Source organism: Sturnira hondurensis, unplaced genomic scaffold (assembly GCF_014824575.4).
Source record: "Sturnira hondurensis isolate 20B ecotype Veracruz unplaced genomic scaffold, ASM1482457v3 Scaffold0008948, whole genome shotgun sequence".
Lineage (NCBI taxonomy): Eukaryota > Metazoa > Chordata > Mammalia > Chiroptera > Phyllostomidae > Sturnira > Sturnira hondurensis.
In genome coordinates this window covers 4936439-4959710 of record NW_028081579.1, presented here as the reverse complement: position 1 = coordinate 4959710, position 23272 = coordinate 4936439, and the positions used below count along the sequence as shown (strand labels likewise).

At 36.2% G+C, this 23272-nt stretch overlaps 1 protein-coding gene across 2 annotated transcripts in view; it reads left to right on the top strand.

The window, feature by feature from the left end:
* PRORP (protein only RNase P catalytic subunit) overlaps nt 1–23272 on the top strand; it is a 153678-nt gene that overhangs the window by 48162 nt on the left and 82244 nt on the right. For both annotated transcript variants that reach the window (XM_037056461.1, XM_037056460.1), the window contains exon 5: nt 10920–11027. In XM_037056461.1, the coding sequence (XP_036912356.1) occupies nt 10920–11027 (108 nt within the window). The remainder of the gene's footprint in view (nt 1–10919; nt 11028–23272) is intronic.

The following is a 23272-nucleotide window of genomic DNA, read 5'->3' as shown; positions in this document are numbered from 1 at the left end:
GCTTCTGTGCATTTTTAGATAGGCAAATCTATCAAGCATTGTTCTTGTGGCCCCTGGGTTTCATACTTAGGTCTTTTCCATTAGAAGATTATTTAAAATTAACACACACAAAAACCTCCCTTTTCCCTCTACTACTTTTGTTGTTTTCCCTTACGTTTTTTATTTATTTGGTCTTTTTTTTCCTGATTTAAATGAGGTATGTAGTCCCAGTTTGATCCCCACCACCACCAGCTAATTACCCATCTTTTCCTGCACCACATTAGGATGCCACTTTTAGTGTATATCAAATTCCCATTGATTCTGGGGTCTCTTTCTGAACTTCCTTTTCATATCCATTAATTTCTGCACATGATCACACAATCTTGATTACGTATTATAGTTTTATTATATGTCTCAATATATGGTAAGGCTAATTCTTAGAATTGGGGTTCTGGCCCCTTAATAAACTTTCAAGTGGTAAATATTATAGACTTATGATGAAATATGTTAATAATGTTCCTGGGCAGCCCTGGCTGGCGTGGCTCAGTGGATTGAGTGTGGGCCTGTGAACCAGAGTATCACAGTTTGATTCCCAGTCAGGGCCCGTGCCTGGGTTGCAGGCCAGTTCCCAACAGTTCCCAGTGGGGGATGCACGAGACCATACGTTAGTGTTTCTCTTCCTCTCTCCTTCCCTTCCCCTCTAAAGATAAATAAATAAAGTCTAAAAAAATAATAATAATGTTCCTGGGCAAAATCATATTTGGTACATATGGTAGAGTCCCATTACCAGTGGCTTTTAAACAAAATTTTTAAAGATTTTATTTATTTTTAGAGAGAGGGGAAGGGAGGGACAAAGAAAGGGAAAGAAACATCCATGTGTGGTTACCTCTCACATGCCTCCCTTTGGGGATCAGGCCTGCAACCCAGGCGTATGTCCTGACTGGGAATCAAACTGGTGACCCTTTGGTTTGCAGGCCAGTGCTCAATCCACTGAGCCAGGGCTGGTTTTAAACATTTTTTTTTACTACAACTCAAGTACAAAATAACTTTATGTAACATTTTATAACTGAAAAAAATTTGCATACAAAATTTCACATGCTTTTACTGTATGTATTACTCTATTTTAATTGTTTACTTCCCCCTAATGTTCTGGTTGCAAACTATTACATTGATTTCATGACTCAGTACATGGGTTGTAACCTGCAGTTGAAAAACACCTCATTAGACTTCTATTCAGGTAAAATCCCAATACTCCTTACTAGTCTTTTGGGAGGAGGGGAGCAGAAGAATGAGGGGCATATTTTCCTAAATAAACTAGGGAGACCACATCAAAGCAAATACGATTTCTCAACAAAAGGACTACTAAAGGGTATTTGCATTTCTCTCCTTGTTCACAAGTACCCTAAAAAGAAGGGCAGTAGTCTTTATTGGCATGCCTTTCTTAAGATCACAGGCCACAACTTACTAATATTTACTGTGCAGGAAGAAGGAAAAACTGTTACAAGACGTGCCAGGGGGTCCAGATCCGTGTGAATACTGCACCACCACCTTCCAACATAGTTGTGGGGTTGTGGTCTGGCTTTGGGGTTCCCAGCTTGATTTATAGTGGAATGATGAGGTGATAGATTTCTGGGTTTCATATCCTAAACTTACCCACCACTTACTAGTTATGTGACTTACTTAACTTCTCTGTGCTTTAGTCTCCTAATCTGTTCAAGTGGGAAAAATGCTAATATCTACCTCATACCATTGAATAAGAGTTAATATATGATAGCACTTAGAATTCTTGTTTTTCCATATTTTTGTGATCTGCATGGCATGTGGAAAACACCGTAGAAGTCTTTGTGTTATTATTTGGCCTGTGTGCACATAGGATTTTTCTTCTTCAAGTTCACAATTAAATATCTAGGGGATGGGGACTAGGTGGATTTTTTCATTGTTCCCCTAAATCTCATGAGCCCTTAGATGTTTCTATCATAGGAAAGTGGGTTTGTTTGTTTGTTTGTTTGTTTTTGATGATTAGCTCTCATCTTTTTGTTCTGATTTATTCTTTGGGAACATCCCTGTGAAGTTTAAGTTGGAGCTGTATTCTCTGGCCTTGATAACATTCTTTCTCTTAACATCCTCTTTTTGTTCTTTTCCTCTGAATTCTAATAGAATTTGTCAAAAGTTTGTGCTGCATTTCACAATAATCCATGGTCTCTAGTATATTACTTCCAATGAAGATTTTAATTCTGCTGTTGTGTTTTGTTTTTTCTTAAATTTACATTTTATTTTTGCCATGTCCCTTTGCATCTCTTGCTCTTCTCTCCTAAAAGCTCATTGTTCTTTCTAAATAGATAAAACTGAGTTTGTGCTTTTATGGTAAGAAGACAATTACAAAGTATGTCCTCTGCCTATCGCATAAGTTTTGGGTGTTTCTGAGGGCTTCTCTCCTCTTCTTCTCTACCCACCTTCTCTGTCCATTTTTGCCCCCTTCTTTGGTTTTCTCCACGACCTGCCCACCAGTGACACACAGATCTGTGTAGCTCCAGCCCTCTACTCACTGCATTCCAAATTCCTTTGGGCATCTTCCCAAATAACTTTCTTTCAGTGACAGGATAAGAGTAGTAAACTATCCTATTCTTTGACTGAAAGTGTTTACTTGAATGATTGTTTATGTAAATTTTAGTGTTTCACCTCAGCCCTTTGAAAATAGTATTCGGTGTCTTTTTGCCTCTATTTTAGTTGCGGTTGAGAAGTTGCTTTTGGTCCAATTTTTGTTCCGTTGTAGATGTCCCTGTTCTCCTCGTTGCTCTTAAGATTTTTTTTCTCACTTCTGCTGTTTCACCACAGTGTGTGTGTATGAATGTATTTATTTTTTCTTCTTGGTATTCTCTGGCTTCCTGACTCTAAGGTTTCACATCTTGAAACAATTCCAAATAAATCTCAGCCCATATGTCTTCAAATATTGCTTCTCCTGAAATTGCTATTAGACCTAATAGTAATTACCCTTACACTTGCTGGGCCCTTGCGTATTCCCCTCCTTGTCTCTCACTGTCCCTCTCATGTTTCATCTCTTCATCTCTCCAAATCGCATTCTGGTTAACTTCTTTAGATCTATCCTCCAGTTTACTATTTCTCACTTCAGATGTGTCTGTTCTTCTCCACCCATTCATTTAGGGGTATTTCCCCTATTGTTTCAATAATTAACAGGCCATAAAATTAACCTATTTTAAGTGTATAGTTCAATGATTTTGAGTAAAGTGACACACTCGTGTGACCATTACCACGGTTCAGTTTTCGAATACTTCTGTGACCCCCAGAAGTTTCATCGTGCCCCGTGGAGGTCAGTCCCCGCCCCTGTCCCTCGCGCCCGCAACCACCGATCTGTTCTCTGTCTCTGTAGTTTTGTCTTTACTTAAAAAGTTTCTATAAATAGAACATATAATCTGTAATTGTTGTCTTCTTTCACTTAACATGATGTTACTTGTTTTTACAGTATGTTAGGTTTAGTTTTAAATATGTTTTTGAGTTTGTGTTACATAAACTCAAATATGTTTTTGAGTTTGTTTCTGAGTAGTGTCCCAGTGTGTGAATGGACCACAATTTGTCTATTTAACAGATGATGCACATTTGGGTTTTCCCTCCATTCATTTAGTTTTATTTTAGAGTTTAATTTTAGAACTTCTTCAAATTTTCCTCTTCAGTTTTTCATGGTCTCTGTCTTTTCTTACAGTTCTGATTGTTCTTTTACATTTAAATTATTGTTACAGACTTACTTTATATTGTCTCTTTGATTTTTCTTTTAGCCTTTATCTTGAATTCTTTTGGCTCTAATCCTTCTGTTGTGTCAGAGGACTCTCACACATGATGGAATGTTTACTCTTGTTTTGTAATTTTAAATTGGTGAGTACAGGTTTAGAGGGGCTTGCTCTTTCTATGAGAATCCCTTTGTTGTTGACAGTATTTTTGACAGTATCTCTCTAGAAAGGTTTTGTGTTTGCTTCTGCCGTGTCATGTGCCCAAGAGATAGTACTTAGACCAGAACCAGTTTTTGTATAATTTTTTGGTGGAGCATGATGATTTTGTACCACACAGTTTGTCTAAATTTGTCCTCCAAACCCATTTAAGACATAACCCTGAAGTTTCTTATTCGTAAGAGTTTTTTTTCCCCCCCAATTTAGATCCCTAGAAGAGATAGAGAAGCTGGTGTGTTGTGTTTTGCACAATACATATCGGTGTGCTTATTTGCGAAGGTTCCTTATTTATTCAGGAGCTCACTTCTAATTTCTCCCCTCCCTTGGGCCCTGATTTGATAGCTCTCCAGTTCCCATCGAGGTGTCAAAGGCCAAGTGTCTGTTTGCTAATAACCATCCCGTTTTTTCTCTTTCCTTCTGAAATTCATTATTTTTCTCTTTTTTGCAAGTTTGGCCATGCATTAAGTCTTTTTGTTGTATTTTATACAGCCTTTTAAAATATTTGTATCAGGAAGGTTTTTGTTTATTTTTTTGTTTTCATCTTACTGGAATCAGAAAACTTAGATAAGATTATAAGTATTTTAAAATAGGACAGTACACTATAGTAATTATAGCCGTAGTTACTAAATGAAAAAAATCTCCTGAAGCACCGCTTGCTATTAAATGAATATAAGCTTTCTGAGATTATTAATGGCTAGATTGCAATGACCTTTTCCAGACATGTGACTTTATTTTTCCCTGGCTACATTAAGGCAGTGATGTTAGTGTTTTTATTTGGATCCCTGGTTTGAAGAAGGCTCACAGATTTGGCCATTAAATGAAGAGATGCATTTTTTGTTGTTGTTCCAAAGTTAAAAGAAGTGCTTCCAACCAAAATAGCTGGTAATCCCCTATTTTTCCATATTCACTATGATGAATGTCAGTTGTTTTAATAGCCCTTTGCTTTGGAAAATATGTATTTGACTTTTTCCATTACAATGAGTATAATTAACAGTTAAAATCACTCTTTCTTTTAGGACATAAAGTTTTGAGTATACATTATTATAGTCTATTTCTCCTTGGTTGCTGTTCTAAAATAGGACATTAAATAAAATAAATGAGAGATCTATTTTGAATTTCTTGGTGAGATTTGTATCAAAGTCTGAGAACAGAAGTAAACTATTGTACACATATGGACCATCATTCAAAAAAAATTTAAGCATTTTAATCTCTTTTAAATGAAAAAGTTAAAATGTGTTAATGGCTTTTTTCACATCATGTTTTGAGAAAAATCAGTTGCTTAACCTGTTTGCTTTCTCATCCATAATGTAGGAGGAGCAATAAATAGAAGAGTCAAGTTCTACTGCCATGTATGTTGTCAGAGTTACCTCTAGTTACGAAGCCGGCTCCTGGATGGCGGGTGCCAGATCACGTCTGTTCTGGAGCTCGTGTGTCATCTGTAGTTACATAGCTGTGCCATTCTTTTATTTCTCTTTCTTGCTGCACATCTTTGGATCATTTTCCTACTCATTTGTGATTAATGACCACAAAACAACAGGAAGTTGAATAAGGTAGCAAATTGAAAACTCTTGATTAACGTTTAGAATTGATTTTTCATATATATATTCTCTTTCCCTTATTGTAGTAATAAGCAAGAGTTGACTTCCATAAAGACTTTATACTTACTCTTTGAGCTTCCAGATTGCCTAGTTGTTGCTTGACGCCTCAACCACACAAAGCCCTTTGGTGTTTAGTAAGGGCCCTGGTGGTTCTTTCCTCTGTCTAGAAGACCCTTCCCCCAAAGGGCATGCTCCCTCACCTCATCTGGGTCTGTTCAAACGTCACCTCATTAGAAAGGCCTTTGCCTTTCACCACATCCAAAGTGGAGAGGGGTTCAGGAGCTGATGGTGCTGATACCTACTCTGCTTACTTTTTCTTCCAGGCACTTTTCTCTCTGAAATTAATTATCTATTTTGTTGCCTTGGTTTTGCTTGACTCTTCCACTAACATGTAAATTCCCTGAGGGCAGGGCACTTGTTTAAACTGTTTTGTTCTTAGGGATTAGAACATCACTTGGCATGTGGTAGGTGCGTAATGAACATCTATTGACTGACCAAGCACGTGTATTACAAATTTACAGCCTAAGGGTAGCATCAAACCCCCTGTGTTTTTGTTGTTGTTGGGGCTTCTTTGTGTTTTATGCTCATAGAAAAGTTATGTGATGTATTTCAGAATGCCAGGTTTTTCACTTTCCTTGAAAATCAAATCTGCTGGCCCCAGGTCTTTATTTTTATGTGGGGACAATGAGGTGGATTGAGCTCTGGGAACTATATTCTCCAGTTTGTCACAGTCTTCACCTGTTTCTGTCAAGTATTAGAAAGTGAGACTTGTGCCATTTATTCTTTATCATTTTGCCTGTTCTCTTATGTTTTCTTACACTTGAGCCATCTTATTTATGTCACCTGCCTGGTCTCTGTAAAGCACTTAAACTAACAACCTGTGTTGCAAGTCTCAGTGTTTACCATTTCTGTGAAGTTACACATCCATGCAAAACTAGTATACAGATGTTTATAGAATTATTCATAATAGCCAAAAAGTGGAAACAACCTAACTGTCCTTAAACTGATAAATAAATAAATAATATGTGATATATCCATACAATGGAATTTTATTTAAAAAAATAAATACACTAAAAATAAAAAGAAAAAGGAATGAAGTCTGATTTATGCTACAACCTGGATTGAACCTTGAAAACATTGTCCAGAGTGAAAGAAGTCAATCCCAGAAGACTGTGCATTTATATTCTTCAGTTTATATGAAATGTCTAGAATAGGTGCCTCTACAGAGACAGAAGGTAGATTAGTAGTTGCTGTAGGGCAGAGTGGTAGATCGGAGACTGACTGCTAATGAGGATGAAGTTTCTTCTAAGGAGACACAAGAGAGTCCTAAAAATAGATTGTGGCAATGTTGCAAAACGTGAGCTGAATTGTATACTTCACACAAGTTAATTAAGTGGTATTTGAGTTGTATCTCAATAAAATTATTTTTTAAGAACTTCTATAAATAGTCAAGAAAAAATTATCAAAAGATTGGTGAATTTTCCTCCCTGGCTGGTGTAGCTCAGTGGATTGAGTGCAGGCCTGCGAACCAAAAGATCGTGGTTCAATTCCCAGTCAGGGCACATGCGTGGGTTGCAGGCCAGTTCCCGGCAAGGGACACATGAGAGGCAACCATACATTGATATTTCTCTCTTCCCTTCCCCTCTAAAGATAAATAAATAAAATCTTCAAAAAAAATTGGTGAATTTTCCTATGCCATATCATTACCCAATCTGTAATCAAGCGCAATCCCAGCGGTAGCCCTACAAAGAAATAATTGCTTTTCATTTAAATTTACCCTCCATTAAAACAACTAAGCCTGCAGATTCGAGATGCCCTGTGCCAGTGTTTGCTGTCTCAGAAGGTTAGCTCTTGCTTTGTCGTGCCTTTTCAGCATGATTCGGAGGCTTTTGACTCTAGTGACATAAATTTGTGTTGGTTGAAAAGTGAGCACTTTAGAAGCCCACTGGAAGGAAGGATTATGAAGAATCCCAGACTAGTTATATACTTAGTAATGGTGCTGTAATAATGGGGGAAAAACCTAGCCTGGCATCTTGGAATTTTCTGTCTATTAGAGGATGTGGATCAGGAGAATAATCTTTGGGGGGGATTTTTTGTTTAACATGTCCTGATTACATAGAGGCTCCCGCGACTCACCTTTCAAACAAACCATCTCAAGTGTACCCTTTCCCATTCTGTGATTTTAAGGGATTTCCAAGCGTTGTTAATATATAATATCAGACCTGGAAGGGGATTTTATAAGTTAATCTAGTTTAACTCTTGATTTTTATAGATGTCCGTTTTGCCAGTAATACTGAAATACCTTAGTTTGTCATTATTTCTGAGCTGATTGTCATGTAGTACTAAGAGTAGCACTAAAATGGTAAATTGGGAGTAGTAGGAAATTTCGTTCATGTTAGTTATTAGTGAAACTTGAATTTTAGAAATTTAATGCATTTGTTTCATTTCCCTTGAGTCAGAGTAAGACAAAAAATGGTCATATATGTAAACTGTTTTAGTTTCCTTGGTAGATTTCCATTTATAAAAAGTAGTATCCCTATTCTAACCAGTGTTTAGTTAGTTTTGGTATTAACTAGAACTTTCTAAACATTTACAAATGTTTGAGATATATTTGAGTAGAGAAATTTTAAAACAAGGGATTCTGCTGAATAGAAGGGAAAGAGGTTGGTCCCACATGACTAGAGCTGATGAGGATAGAAAAGTCCAACGAGAAATAAAAGCATGCATATGGGTCAGTTATTATATTAAAGATGAAATGTTGTAGTATTAGGGTTTTCTTTTTTGTTTGATCAGTTTTATTAAGGTATAATCTATATATACCAAAATTTGCCAGTGTAAGATTCAGTGAGTTTTGAGAAATGTAGACAATTGTATAATAACCTCCATAATCAAGATTTGGGATAATTATCTCCCAAAGTTCCTTGTGCTTATTGCAGTCACTCCCCTATCCCCACATCCTGGAACTATTAATTTGCTTTCTGTTGGTATGGTTTTTTCCTGTAAATTTCATATAAATGGAAATCATGCTGTATGTAAGATTTTTTTATATCTACCCTTTTTCACTTAGCATAATATTTTTGAGATTCATCCATGTTGTTGTGTGTATCAATAATTTCTTTTTACTGATGGATAGGGTTCTCTTGTCTGAATATGCCACTTTTTTCCCCCATTAATTTTCAGGTAATGCACATTTAAATTGTTTCCAGTTTTCAGCAATTAGGAATAAAGTCATTATTAACATTTGTGTATAAGTCTTTTCATTTCTCTTCTATAAATAACAAGAGGGGGGATTGCTGAGTTGTAAGATAAATATGTATGCTAAACTTTAAAAGAAGCTTGCCAGATTGTTTTCCAAAGTGTTTATACCATTTGTCCATTCCCACAAGCCATGTGTGAAAGTTGCAGTCGCTCCACTTACTTGTTATGGTCAGTCTTTTTCATTTTAGCCTTTTAGTGGGTGTATAGTCATATCTCACTGTGGTTTTACATTTGCATTACCCTAATGACTAATTAGATTGAATATCTTCATCTTTGTAACAGTGATACAGTAATACTGTCTACTCCATAGTTGGTGCTCAGGGGTGTCGCTTGTTGCAACAATGTCCTTTATAAGCTTTTCCTTTTCCCGATCCAGTCCAGGATCACACTTGGGGGTTAGCTATCTTGTGTCCTTGGTTTCTTTTCATTCACCAAAAAAAGCTCAGGGTTTTTTTGTTTTGTTTTTTGTCTTTCTTGGACCCCCACTTAAAAAAATTTAAGACTTATTATTTTGCAGAGTCTCTCTCTGTTTGAGAAATGCTTTATCTTTGTGTCCTTATGATTAGTTTCAAGTTATGAATTTTTGGCAAAAACATCACAAAAATGCGATGTCTTCCTCGGTGGCTTCATATCAAGAGGCATAGTGTGTGAATAGCAGTGATGACTTTATGTGTTGCCCAAGGCATTTTTTGCTGGTCCTTATATGAAGAATTTGCCTGTTTTCTTCATAGTTTTGTCTTTGGGGTTTAGATTTATGATTCAAAGTAATTTTTGAGTGTGATCTGAGATAAGGATTGAGATTAATTTTTCCCCTTTTTCTCTAGTTACTTTTCTTGTTTTTCTCTTTTCTATGTCTTGGGCTCTGCACTTTGTTTTTCTACTTTCTTTGAAATTTAATTCTTCTTTTTCTAAGGTGAAAACTCAGATCAATGACTTTAGACCTTTCTTTTCATATAAGTATTTAAAGCTATACATTTCCTTCTAAGTATTGCTGTAATGCATACTATGAGTTTTGATGTATAATCTTTTGTTACCACTTAGTTCAAAATATTTTCTAATATCCTGTATAATTTCTGTTTAGACCCATAGATTATTTAGAAGTATGACTTAGAAATATTTTGAACATTTATAGATATGTCCTTGCTGTTGATTTCTGATTTAGTTGTGTGTGTGATTAGCAAACATACTGTTTCATATTTTACTGTTTTGAAATATTGAATCCTTGAGACCTATTTTATGGCCCAGAGCTGGCGTTGGTGTTCCATGTGTACTTGAAAGAATAAATATTCTGCCGTTGTTGAGTGTAGAATTCTTCAGATACCAATCAAGTCAAAGTAGTGTAGTTTATGTCTTCTCTATCCTCCCATCCAAGTACTAATCAGGCCCGACCCTGCTTAGCTTCTGAGATCAGACGAGATCAGGTGCGGTCAGGGTGGTATGGCCGTAGACTGTCTTCTCTATCCTTATTGGTTTTTATCTACTTGTTCTGTCATTAAGGAGAAAGGAGTATTGAAATCTCCATCTATAATTGTAGCTTTAGTTGTTCCTCCTTTTAGTTCTGTCAAGTTTTGCTTCATGTATTTCAAAGTTCTGTTCTTATATATGAGTATGACTTCTTGGTGTATTGATCTTGTCATTATGAAGTTTCCATTTGTATGTTTTGTAATACTCCTTTTCTGGAAGCCTATTTTTGTCTAACATTAATGTTGCCACCCTAACTTTCTTAAGCTTACTGATACATATTTTCTCCCTTTTCACTATAGACATAGCTTATCTATGTCTTTATATCTAATAGTATCATTGCTGTCATTACTGTCATGTGGGTCAGTTTAGCAGACTGACTAGCTGCTTACAGATCAAATGAAATAGCATGGGAAAGTACTTGGTGAAGTGTAAAGAAAGCACTGTGAGATTATAAGGTGTGTCAGATAATTATATGCAGCTGCATCTATTAGGCTGGCTTTTTCAGATTTCATTTTGAAAGTACAATATCTTTGTGTGTGTGCATTTTAAAGAAATTAATATTTTGAATTGCCAAAACAATAATAAAAGTCATAGCAGTATGTTTATAATAAAGTTCTTCCTATGTTCTTATTAGTGTTTTGTCCGATTTTTCCTTTTTTAGGAACTGAAGAGATTTCAGAACTTTGTGAAATACTGTCCTCCTTTTGATATTGTCATCGATGGGCTCAATGTTGCCAAAATGTTTCCTAAAGTTCGTGAGTCTCAAGTTGTAAGTACAAGTTTTATTGTGTTATTCCAAATCTCTAGAAAATATATAGTGCGCCCATTTGTGATTTTCCTTGGAACTCATAGCTCCCCATTTTTCCTTCCTCTAAAACTAAGGTGCTATGGCACCCTTAACAGTGAGTGGCTCTTACAGGCTGGGCAAGAATGAGAGATTAAAAACTTCCTTTTTTAAGAGTAGAAGCTAAAAGTAGTGGTAGATGCCTGTGATTTCCCTGGTTGATATTTTGTTCTTTGTCTCTCTATTTGCTGAAATCTGCTAGAATCTTTCAAAATGTGCATATTTTCCTTCTATGACATCAGGAGACATATAACCCTTAGCTAACTTTTTTCTACGCCTCTACTCTCTCTTTGGTGTTACTCTGTCATTTCCCTGTGGGCCACATTCCTCCCTCTATTTGAAAATTATCAGCATATACTGTCAAGAAATACAATCATTTATTACTCACATTTGTTTTTTTTCAAACATAGTATGTTTGTAAATTAACCTAAGCAGGTTTTTGTAAGGTAATCATTTGTTCAATCAATTTATAAATGTAGTAGTATTTCTAAAAGGAATATGATTTTTTATAGCAATGGTGAGCAATTATTTTAATTTTCATTTTACAGTTTAGAAAATAAGAATTTAAGACTAATTTTATATAGTAACTCCTTAGAAAGCATTCAAGACATCGAAATTAGGTTGTAGAAAACTCCAGGGTTTCGGGCTTGTAACTGTTATTGCTGGCAATCTACGGCCTTTCACCTGTAGTTAGACTGTTGTTTCTTTAAAATTGCTGCCAGCTTAAAAGCTTTTCCTAGAAAAGCTCACAAATACTAACAAAAGATGGTTGATTTAAAGAAATTTCTTTATATGCCTTTCTTTCTGTTTATGCATACTTTTGTGGTCAAGTAATATGTACTTTTTAATCCTTTATTAAAAAAACAAAAAACAAAGCAAGTGGAAAATGTTTTTGTCTCTTAGGTACTTGAAAAAGGGTCTTTGAGGCAGTGATATTGACCAAGGCAAAGCCAAAAAAGGAAACATGAAATTATCACTAATGCTTGGTAGAGCTCATAATCAGTAGGGCTCATTCTAAAAAGTTCCTTAGCTCATCTAGTCTGCTAAATGGACACGTATCATCATGATGAAACTGCAATGTCAAAATATCCATGTCCTGACCTGTAACCCAAGGAGAAATAGTGTCATATTTGTTTACCTTCTATTTGACTTTCAACTTGGGCACACAAAGCGCTGCAAATTGGCTTGCCAGAAATGTATAGCCTGAATTGGGCTCACTTTTGCGGGGGAAAATAAAGTGCTGAAGATGATGTAGTGGCATTATAGAAGGAAAGGTTGCACAATTTTGAAAGATTCTAGCAGATTTTGGCAAATAGACAAAGAACAAAATATCAACTACGCAAATCATAGGCATCTACCACTACTTTTAGCTTTTACTCTTAAAGAACTTTATGCTGGCAACAGTTCATGTGACAAAAATATAATTATCATTACCCAACTCTTTAGAGCACTGCTATATATTTTTTAAGATTATATTTATTTTCAGAGAGAGGGGAATGGAAGGAGAGAAACATCAGTGTGATAGAGAAACATCAAATCACTTGCCTCTCACATGCCCCCCACTGGGGACCTGGCCCACAACCCAGGCGTGTGCCCTGACTGGGAGTAGAACCACTGACCTCTTGGTTCATAGAGTGGCACTCAGTACACTGAGCCATACCCACCAGGACTAGGGGCACTGCTATCTCATGGCAGTGCACTGAGGTTGTATTTGGGATATTGTAATTCAGACTCAGTTTAGAGACACCACCTGGGAAAGAAAGGATGAAATAAACTTCCTTCTAAAAGTTTTTCTCAAATCCCTATAGCTAGAGATTTTTAAAAATAATAATAAATAATAATAAAGACATCATATTTTCCATAGGATCCTCCTTTAAAATTTTTTTTTGATAGTCTAAGGTCCTTTGTGGCTTAGTTTCATTTTTTAACACTTTCTAGGTTGTTAGAAGTGGCTTCCCACTTTTTCTGTTAGTCTTTTAAACAGCATCTTTATTAAGAAGTTAAGAATGAGGATTCTAGAGCCAGACCCAATACTGGCTATGCCACTTAATAGCTTTCATAGTTTGAGCAAGCTACTCTCTTTGTGCCTTAGTTTCCCAGCCTGTAAGAAAGATATAATAGTGGCACCTGCCTTATAAAGATGTTGTGAAGAGTAGAGCAGGATCCAGGGCCAAGCATCCACTACATCCAAGCATTCAGTGAGAGTGGGGAGATTTTGGAGCGGTTGATCAAAACAGTGCACTTTAAGAATACATGGAGACTTCTGGCCAAGATGGAGGCATAGGTAAAGATGCTCCCCCTCCGTGCACAACCACAGCAAAAAAATTACAACTAAACTACAAAACAAATTTCACCCAGATTCATCACAAAATTGAGCTGTATAGAAGGCCGACAACCAAGGATTTAAAGAAAACACATTCATCCCGATGGGTAGGATGGACAGAGGCATGGAGAGACAGAGAAGCAGTGCAACTGGTGATCCCACATTCAGATGTGGTGGGTAGAAATCAGGAGGGATACCTTGGGAGTGCTTGATCCCAGCCCAGAGTACCAGTGCTGGGAGGACAAGTCCCCATAACTTCTGGCTACAAAAACCAGTGGGGATTGGGTCAGCAGAAGAAACTGTTCTATTCCCAAGAAACTTTTCTAAAAGGGCCTGCAATGGACTTAGGACTCATGCAGACCCACTGCTCTGAGATTTAGCACCAGGGCAATGGCTGAAAGGGTACAAGTGGCATATGGAGAAAAGAGGAGAAAGTGAAGTGACTGGCAAGGGGGTGAGTGCCAGGAAGACAGCTTCTTCTTGGGCAGACTCCGAAGTCCAAGCAGCGGCATTGTTCCCTCTCTGAGCCATCCCCCACATGGAGCCACAAAGAGGAGAAATGTGTTGGCCTATCTTAGAGACTACCTAAGGCTCTGCCCCATACATTTTACAGGTGCCTTTTCTATAGTAGACCATGCTACTAAAATAGGGAGTCAAAGCATCTCTACCCAGTGCACAGAAACAAACAGAGGGAGGCTGCCAAATTGAGGAGACAAAGAAACATGGCCCAAAGGAAAGAACAGAACAAAATTCCAGGAAAAGATCTAAATGAAATGGAGATAAGTGACCTATCAGATGCAGAGTTCAAAATACTGGTTATCGGGATGCTCAAAGAAATCATTGGGTACTGAACAGCATAAAAAAGACCCAGGCAGAAATGAAGGTTGTATTAAGTGAAATAAAGAAAAATCCATAGGAAACCAACATGGAAAGGATGAAGCCAAGCGTCAAATCAGTGATTTGGAACATAAGCAAGAAAAAAAGCATTCAATCAGAACAGCAAGAAGGAAAAAGAATTCAAAAAATGAGAATAGAATAAGGATCCTCTGGAACATCTCCAAACATACCAACATGGGAATCTTAGGGGTACCAGAAGAAGAGGAAGAGCAAGAAATTGAAAACCTATTTGAACAAATAAGGAAAGAAAACTTCCCAAATTTAGTGAAGGAAATAGACTTACAAGTCTAGGAAGTACAAAGAGTCCCAAACAAGTTGGACCCAAAGAGGACCACACCAAGACACATCATAATTAAAATGCCAACATTTAAAGATAAAGAGAGAATCTTAAAAGCAGTAAGAGAAAAGAGTTACCTTCAAAGGAATTCCCATAAGACTGTCAGCAGATTTCTCAAAAGAAACTTTGCAGGCTGGGAGGAAGTGGCAAGAAGTATTAAAAGTGATGAAAAGCAAGTACCTCCAACCTAGATTACTCTATGCAGTAAAGCTATCATTAAGAATTGAAGGGCTGAAGCCCTGGCTGGTGTAGCTCAGTGGATTGAGCGCGGGCCTGCAAACCACACGATCGCGGTTTGATTCCCAGTTAGGGCACATGCCTGGGTTGCCGGCCAGTTCCCAGCAGGGGACTCTCGAGAGGCAACCATACATTGATGTTTCTCTCCTTCTCTCCTTCCTTTCCTCTCTAATGATCTTAAAAAAAAAAGAAAGAAAAAAATTAGAAAAAAAAAAGAATTGAAGGGCTGATAAAATGCTTCCTGGACAAGGTGAAGTTAAAGGAGTTCAGCATCACCAAGCCCTTATTATATGAAATGTTAAAGGGAACTATATAAGAAAAAGAAGATCAAAACTATAACCAATAAATGGCAACAAATGCACAACTATCAGTTGAATCTAAGAAACAATTAAGGAGATAAGCAGAACAGGAACCGAATCACAGATATGGAGATCATTTGGAGGGTTATCAGCTGGGAGGGGCAAGGGGGGAAATGGGGGGAAAAGTGTAGAGATTAAGAAGTACATATTGATAGGGATGAAATAGACAGGGGAATGAGTGTTAAGAACAGTATAAAAATTGGAATAGCCAACGAACTTACACGCATGACCATGGACATGAAGTATGGGGGGAATTGCTGGAGGTAATGGGGGTACTGGGCAGAGGAGGGCGAGGAGGGCATGGAGGGAAAAATTGGGGCAAGTGTAATAGCATAATCAATAAAACATATTTTAAGAAAAGATGTAAAAAGTAAATGAGCTAATGCATGTAAGCTTGGCACATAGTACTTAATAAGTTTAGCTGTTATTGTGATTATTATTGAAATGAACTTCCCAAATGGAACCATAATTTCTGCTTTCAACAGACCCTTATTTGGCAGCTTAAGTTTTTTTTCTTGCCCTGACTTGTGTGGTTGAGTGGGTTGGGCGTCATCCACAAAGTGAAAAGTAGCTGGTGTGATTCCCAGTCAGGGCTCATGCCTGGGTTGCAGGCCAGGTTGAAGAATAGCAAGCTTAGTATGGCTCCACTTATGTTAAAAACTAAACAAAGGATTACCAATACAGAAATGTTTGTTAGATAAGTTTGTATATGTCTAGAAAATCTTTCAAAGTTATATACTTGTGAAAACTTAACAATAGTTAACTTTGGGAGTCATTAGGGGCGTGCCAGAGTCAACTGATGGATGTTTCTCTCTCTCCCTTTCTCCTTCCCTTACCCTCTCTCTAAAAATAAATAAATAATATCTTTTTAAAAACAGACTTTTTTTCCTGTCATGTCAATCATGTCAATGTAGTGAAAAGAAAATGCAAAGCTTTGCCATAGTATTAGACTCAAAATAGGTCAGGTACTCAATACTTGATTAAGAATTAAAGCCAGTACCATCAAAAACTTAAGAGAACATTTAAGTATGATAATTTAAGAAATTTTATTTCCTTCTGATTATAAAAGTGATTCATGATTGCTGATTATAAAGTTATTGATTATAAAAGTTACACAGGTAATTGTAGAAAATTTGGAAATTACAGAAGAGAGAACCATACATAATTCCACTATTTAGCAATAATCACTGTCAATGTTTTATTTCCTTGATGTATTTTTGTATTTTTATTACCTAATTTGAGCTCCAAATGTGGAAATAGTTATATATCCACATTTTAACTTATACTTGTTAAAAATTATAGAAATGAAATTATAAAAGGAATAGAAGACAGTATGTGCTTCTTTTATATTTGAGATGGGAAGGGCCTTTGAAACACACATAAAATTCAGAGTCCCTAATTGGAAGAATAGAGAAATTTCCTAGATGGTAAAAAATACTATAAGCACTGTTAAAAGACAACAACAAAGGAAAAATATTTTTTACAAGGCACAGAACAAAGGGCTAATTCCTTAACTGCTTCAAAGACTTATAAGCCTATGAGAAAAAGATGAACCATGCAAAGTTAAGTTGTTTACCCTTATTTTCACATTTATAGGTATGCAAATTAAAATATTTCTATTTTAGATTGGCAGAGATTTCAAAGTTGTGAGGTTTTATATTAAAATATAAATATATTTTATATAATATAAATATAAAATACTTAAATATATAAATATAAAGTATAAATATAAACTATAAAATTATTTATATTTCAGATTGGCAGAGATTTAAAAGAGGTCGGGAGGAGGGCATTAGTACAATATTTTTGGAGGGTGATTTGGCGATAATTTTGAAAGCCTAAAATGTTGAAATTCTACTTGTAGGAACTGATATATCCACACTAGTACATTAAGTTAAATATCCAAGTATGTTAGTTATAGCATTGTTTGTAAGCAGAAAAGCCTAATCAACTTAAATATCTATCAAGCCAGGATCCAATATATATTAAGACATTCATTTAAATGAATGAAGTGGGTCTGTATGTGCTGATATAGAACAAAAGCCAAAATAAATGTAAGAAACAGGTTGAAGAACAGCAAGCTTAGTATGGCTCCACTTATGTTAAAAACTAAACAAAGGATTACCAATATAGAAATATTTGTTACATAAGTTTGTATATGTCTAGAAAATCTCTCAAAGTTATATATATGTGAAAAGTTAACAATAGTTAACTTTGGGAGTTGGGGATAGAATACAGGGTGGGGTAGAAAGTAGTGAGCATGTGAAACAGTTTATTTTTGTGTTATTATTTATGATTACTGTGTTAGTGTCCATACAAACAACTGTAGACCTACTTTTGTTGCCCATCCCTGACCCTGTATAAGAGAGAGAGAGGATTTCAGTTTTGTTTTGTTTTGCTTTAACAATGAGTATATATTACTTTAAAATAAGAAACAAATCCACATCAGGAAAAGAAGAAAGTAAAGAGGCCTTCTTGGTAAATTATTCTGAAATAAGTATAATATTCTGTGTCTTAAGGATGTACCACAATTTGTAAATCATTTCCCTGTTCATGAGCACATTCAGTTGTTTACCATTCTTCACTGTGGTGAGTAATGCTTGGAAGGAGCTATCTGTGAATGTTAGGTGATTTCTATAGAATAGATTCCCAGAAGTACAGCTCTGGAGTCAGAGGCGTGGATATTTGTAAAGGTCTCACTACATGTTGCCAAATTGCTTACCCAAATTATTATAGCCATTTATACTCCTACCAACAGTGTATAAAAGAGAACACATTTAGAACATATGCCCAAATAGAACACATTTCTCCACAGTCTCTTCTTACATGATTGTTTCAACGATTTAGTTACATTTGTGCCACGAATCTGCTAAGGGAAAAGAGCTGGACAGTTTTGCCCCCCATTTTTCAGGTCAAACATTTTTAATAAACTGTACCAAATTAAAATAGTTCAGAAAGAAAATAATCTTGACTGTCTTATTTGTCGTCTTTATCTCTCTCAATACAGTTGCCTATTAGCGTAGATAAAGGAAAGATTAGAAATCCTAATTCTGAGTCTTGAGTTTTTTCATGTTCGTGTGAAGTTTCCAAATTGCCAGATACACAGATGAGTTTTGTTCTTCACATGAACTCTGCATAATATATTACAATTTTTTTTGTCCTTTTCCATAAATGGTTAATTGTATGAACAAAGTTGTTCTCTGTAAACTCATAAGTGAGAAGAGACCATTTTTACATTCGTTTGAGAGTAGCACAATGGCCACATGGCTGGATCTCAGAGCCTGCATCACAGGGGTGACAGAGATTAAGGAGCTAAAAGTAAGTTCTGGGTGTGAGTTTATTTTACTTTCTCAACTTTCATATGCATCTTATATTTGTTTGTGGATAGATATAGATAACTTTTTAAATCTACCAGCTCCCCTGTAGAGTTGAGACTTACTGGTGGCTGTCATTGTGTGGGTATGGGCAAGTTTAGCCACACGCAGCACATAGTCTCTTCATCCGTGTGTCACCTCACTTGAGTTAGCTGTACTGGCAGGTCCACGCACTGTTTAATTTTAACCTTAATCTGAACTTTATAATTTTGCTGAAGATTTTCTAACAATGTAGTAACAGGGAATGGTAATCGACACATTTCTCTAGACTAAGGAACAGGATTGTAAAGCAAGAAGAACTTGTTACAACTTTTATTTTTTGCGTTTTGAAAAGCTGTCACTCAGACTGCAAACTTCCATCTGCCAAAAGCTTCCCATAGACATTCAAGCTGATTAATTCATAGAATGGTTTAATTCATTGAAAGAAAAAGCAATAATCAAACGTGAAAGACAGGTAGAGCCCCAGTATTCTTCATTCTGCCTTTGTTGTTGGTCCTAAAAGTGATAAAAAAGTCAAGGTGAAGAACACAGGTTCTAAGAAGAGAGGCCGTACCACGTCACCACGAGGCTGTAGAGAGCTGCCGTGGCTAAAAGGGAATCGGAAGAGCCTTTACCTCAGATATGAAGGTTTATATTTAAATGTTACTTGTGGTTCAGTGTGGTTCTGAAAAAAGAATAGGGTGGATGGAAAAAAGAATGGACTGTAAGGATTAATATACAATTTTGTTGGTTACTGAAAAAGATTTTTTTGGTTTTTGCTTAGAAATTATTACTAAATGAGTGGTTAATTTTCTTATTTATGATGTTCACAGATATACTAAATGGAATTGGAGATAGTAAAGTCCCTGACTAGATTCCATTTTTGACATAATTTAATGTCTTGACCAAGTCGTATATCTCAATTCTTTAGTGTCTACATTAGTTTTATTTTTCTTTTATTGACATCTAATTTATAAACCATATATTCACTCTTTTTAAATGTCTAGTTTGTTGGATTTTAGTATACTCATGAAGTTTTTCAGCTGGAATTTATGTAATTCCAGAACGTTTTCATTCCCCCCACAGTGTCCCCCAGTTCATTAGCAGTTATTCCCAACTCCCCCTTCCCCTTAGTCCTTGGCGACCACTGATCCCCTTTCTGTCTTTATGGATTTGCCTGTTCTGGACATTTCATATTTTCACTTAGCATAAAGCATGAATTAATACTTCATTTCTTTTTATTGCTGAATAATATTATATGGATATATTGCATTTTATTCATTCACTAGTTTATGGACATTTGGATTATTTTTACTTCTGGTCATTAAGAATAATGCTACAGTGAACATCTCATGTACAAGTTTTTGTGTGGACATGTTTTTAATTCTCTTGGGTATACATACAATACCTAGGTGTGGAATTACTATGTCATGTGGTAACTCTCTGTTTAACCTTTAGAGGATCTGGCAAACTTCCAAAGCACCTGCACCATTTTATTTTTTCCTTTTCATGAGTTTATTGGGGTGATACCACACAATCTGCATTCCCCCTAACAGAGCATGCCGGTTCCCTTTTCTTCACATCTTCACCAATACTTGCTGTTCGTTGATTTATTGATGATGGCCATTCTCAAAAGCGGAAGGTGATACTTTGTTGTGGTTTTAACTTGCATTTCTCTGGTAATTTACTGACGTTGAGCATCTTTTCATGTGTTTGTTGGCCATCTGTATATCCTCTCTTTTTATTGAATTTATTAAGGTGACATTGGTTTGTAAAACCATGTAGGTTTCAAGTGTACAACTCAACAAAACATCATCCACACATTGAATCGTGTGCCCGTCGCCCCAAGCAGTTTCTTTCTGTCCCCATTTTCTTCCCTTTGCCTGTGTTCGCCTGCACCTGCCTTTCCTTCTGGCTGTTACCACTCTGTTGTCTGTGCCTCTGTGTCATATAGCTATGCTTTTTTTTTTGTTTAATTCCTTCTCCTTTCATCCAGTCCCCCAACACCTCCCCTCTGACATCTCTCAGTCTATTCCCTGGGTCCATGCCTCTGTTTCTATTTTGTCAGTTTATTTTGTTTATTAGATTCCACAGGTAAGTGAGATCATATGGTATTTGTCTTTTTCTGACTGGCTTATTTCAATTAGCATCATAGTTTCCAGGTCCATCCATGCTGTTGTTGCAGAAGGTAAAATTTCCCTTCTTTATTTTTTATGACCAAGGAGTATCCCATCATGTAAATGTACCACAGCTTTTTTATCCACTCATCTACTGGTGGGCACTTGGGCTGTTTTCAGAGCTTGACTATTATAAATAGTGCTGCAGTGAATATAGGGGTGCATATATTTTTTGAATTAGTGTTTTGGGTTTGTTAGAATCTATTCCTGGAAGTGGGATTGCTGAGTCAAAAGGCAGATCCATTTTTCATTTTTTGAGGAAACTCCACACTGTTTCCCTCTGTGGCTACACTGGTCTACATGGCCACCAACGGTGCCTGAGGGCTCCCTTTTCTCTGCATCCTCGCCAGCCCTTGTTGTTTGTTGATTTACCGATGATAGCCATAGTGACAGAGATGAGATGATATCTCACTGTGGTTCTTATTTGCATCTCTTTGATGATTAGTAATGTTGAGCATTTTTTCATATATCTGTTAGCCGTTGTTATGTCCTCTTTGGAGAAGTATCTATTCAGGTCCTTTTCCCATTCTTTAACTGGGCTGTCTTCCTGGTGTTGAGTTGTATAAGTTCTTTATATATTTTGGGGATAAGGTCAGATGTATCATTGGCAAACATTTCTCCCATACAGTGGATTGCCTTTTCATTTTTTTTGATGTGTTTTTTTTTTGTTTTGTTTTGCTGTGCAAAAGCTTCTTACTTTATGTAGTCCCACTTGTTTATTTTTTCCTTTATTTCCCTTTCCCAAGAAGATATGTCGGCAAAAAAATTGCTGCAAGAGATGTCTGAGGATTTACAGCTTATGTTTTCTTCTATATTTTTATTGTTTCATGACTTACATTTAAGTCTTTTATCCATTTTGAGTTTATTCTTATGTATGTTGTAAGTTGGTGGTCTAGTGTCATTTTTTTACATGTGCCTGTCTAATTTTCCCAACAGCATTTATTGAAGAGACTATCTTTACTTCACTGTATGCTCTTGCCTCCTTCATCAAATATTAGTCGAACATAAAAGGGTAGGTTTATCTTTGTGCTCCCTGTTCTGTTCCATTGGTCTATATGTCTGTATTTATGCCAGTACCAGGCTGTTTTGATAACAGTAGCCTAGTAGCCTTTATAGTATAGTTTGATATAAGTCATTGTGATACCTTTAGCTTTGTTCTGCTTTCTCAAGATTGCCAAGGCTCTATGGGGTCTTTTTTGGTTCCATATAAATTTTTGGAATATTTGTTCTAGAGTTGTGAGATATGTCATTGAATCTTGACAGAAATTGTGTTGAATGTATAGATTGCTTTGGGTCGTATGGACATATTAATGATGTTAATTCTTCTAATCCATGAGCACAGCATATGCTTCCACTTATTTGTATCTTCCTCAGTTTCTTTCTTCAGTATTCTATAATTTTCTGAGTATAGGTCTTTTACATCTTTGTTTAAGTCTATTCCTAAGTACCTTTCATTTTGTTGTTGTTGCAATAGTAAATGGGATTGTTTTCTTAATTTTGCTCTCTGAGAGTTCATTATTGGTATATAAGAATACCACTAATTTCTGAATATTAATTTTGTATCCTGCTACTTTTCCAAATTCATTTATTAGATCTAGTAGTTTTTTGGTGGAGTCTTTAGGATTTTTAATGTTCAATATCTTGTCAACTGCAAATAATGACAGTTTTACTTCTTCCTTTCCAATTTGTAAGTCTTTTTATTTCTTCTTTTTGTCTGATTGCTGTGGTGAGGGCTTCCAGTGCTATGTTAAATAAAAGTGGTAAAAGCAGACTTCCCTGTCTTGTTCTTGATCTTAAGGGAAATGCTTTTTTAAAAAACCCTCACCCAAGGATATGTTTATTGATTTTTATTTATTTTAGAGGGGGTGTGGGAGGAGAGAGAGAGATGTGAGAGAGAAACATTAATGGATTGCCTCCCATATCCACCCCAACTGGGGATTGAACTCCCAGCATAGGTATGTTCTCTAACCAGGGATAAAACCTGCAATCTTTGGTGTGTAGAATGACACTCCAACCGAGAGCCACCCACCCAGAGCAGGAAGTGTTTTTAGTTTTTGCCCACTGAGTGATGTTGGCTGTGGGTTTGTCATATGTAGCCTTTCTTATTCGAGGTATGATCCCTCAATTCCCACTTTGCTGGGAGTTTTTATTATAAATGAGTGCTGAATTTTATCAGATGCTTTTGTGCATCTGTTGATACAATTATGTGGTTTTTATTCTTCATTTTGTTTATGTGGTTTTTATTCTTCATTTTGTTTATCAATCACATTTATTGATTTGTAGATATTCTACCAACCTTGCATCCCAGGAATAAATCTGACTTGATAATGGCATATGATCTTTTTAATGTATTGCTGGATCTGGTTTGCTAATATTTGTTGAGGATTTTAGCAACTATATTCATCAGGGATATTGATCTATAGTTTTCTTTCTTTGTAGCGTCTTTATCTGGTTTTGGAATTAGGATAATTCTGGCTTGTAAAAAGA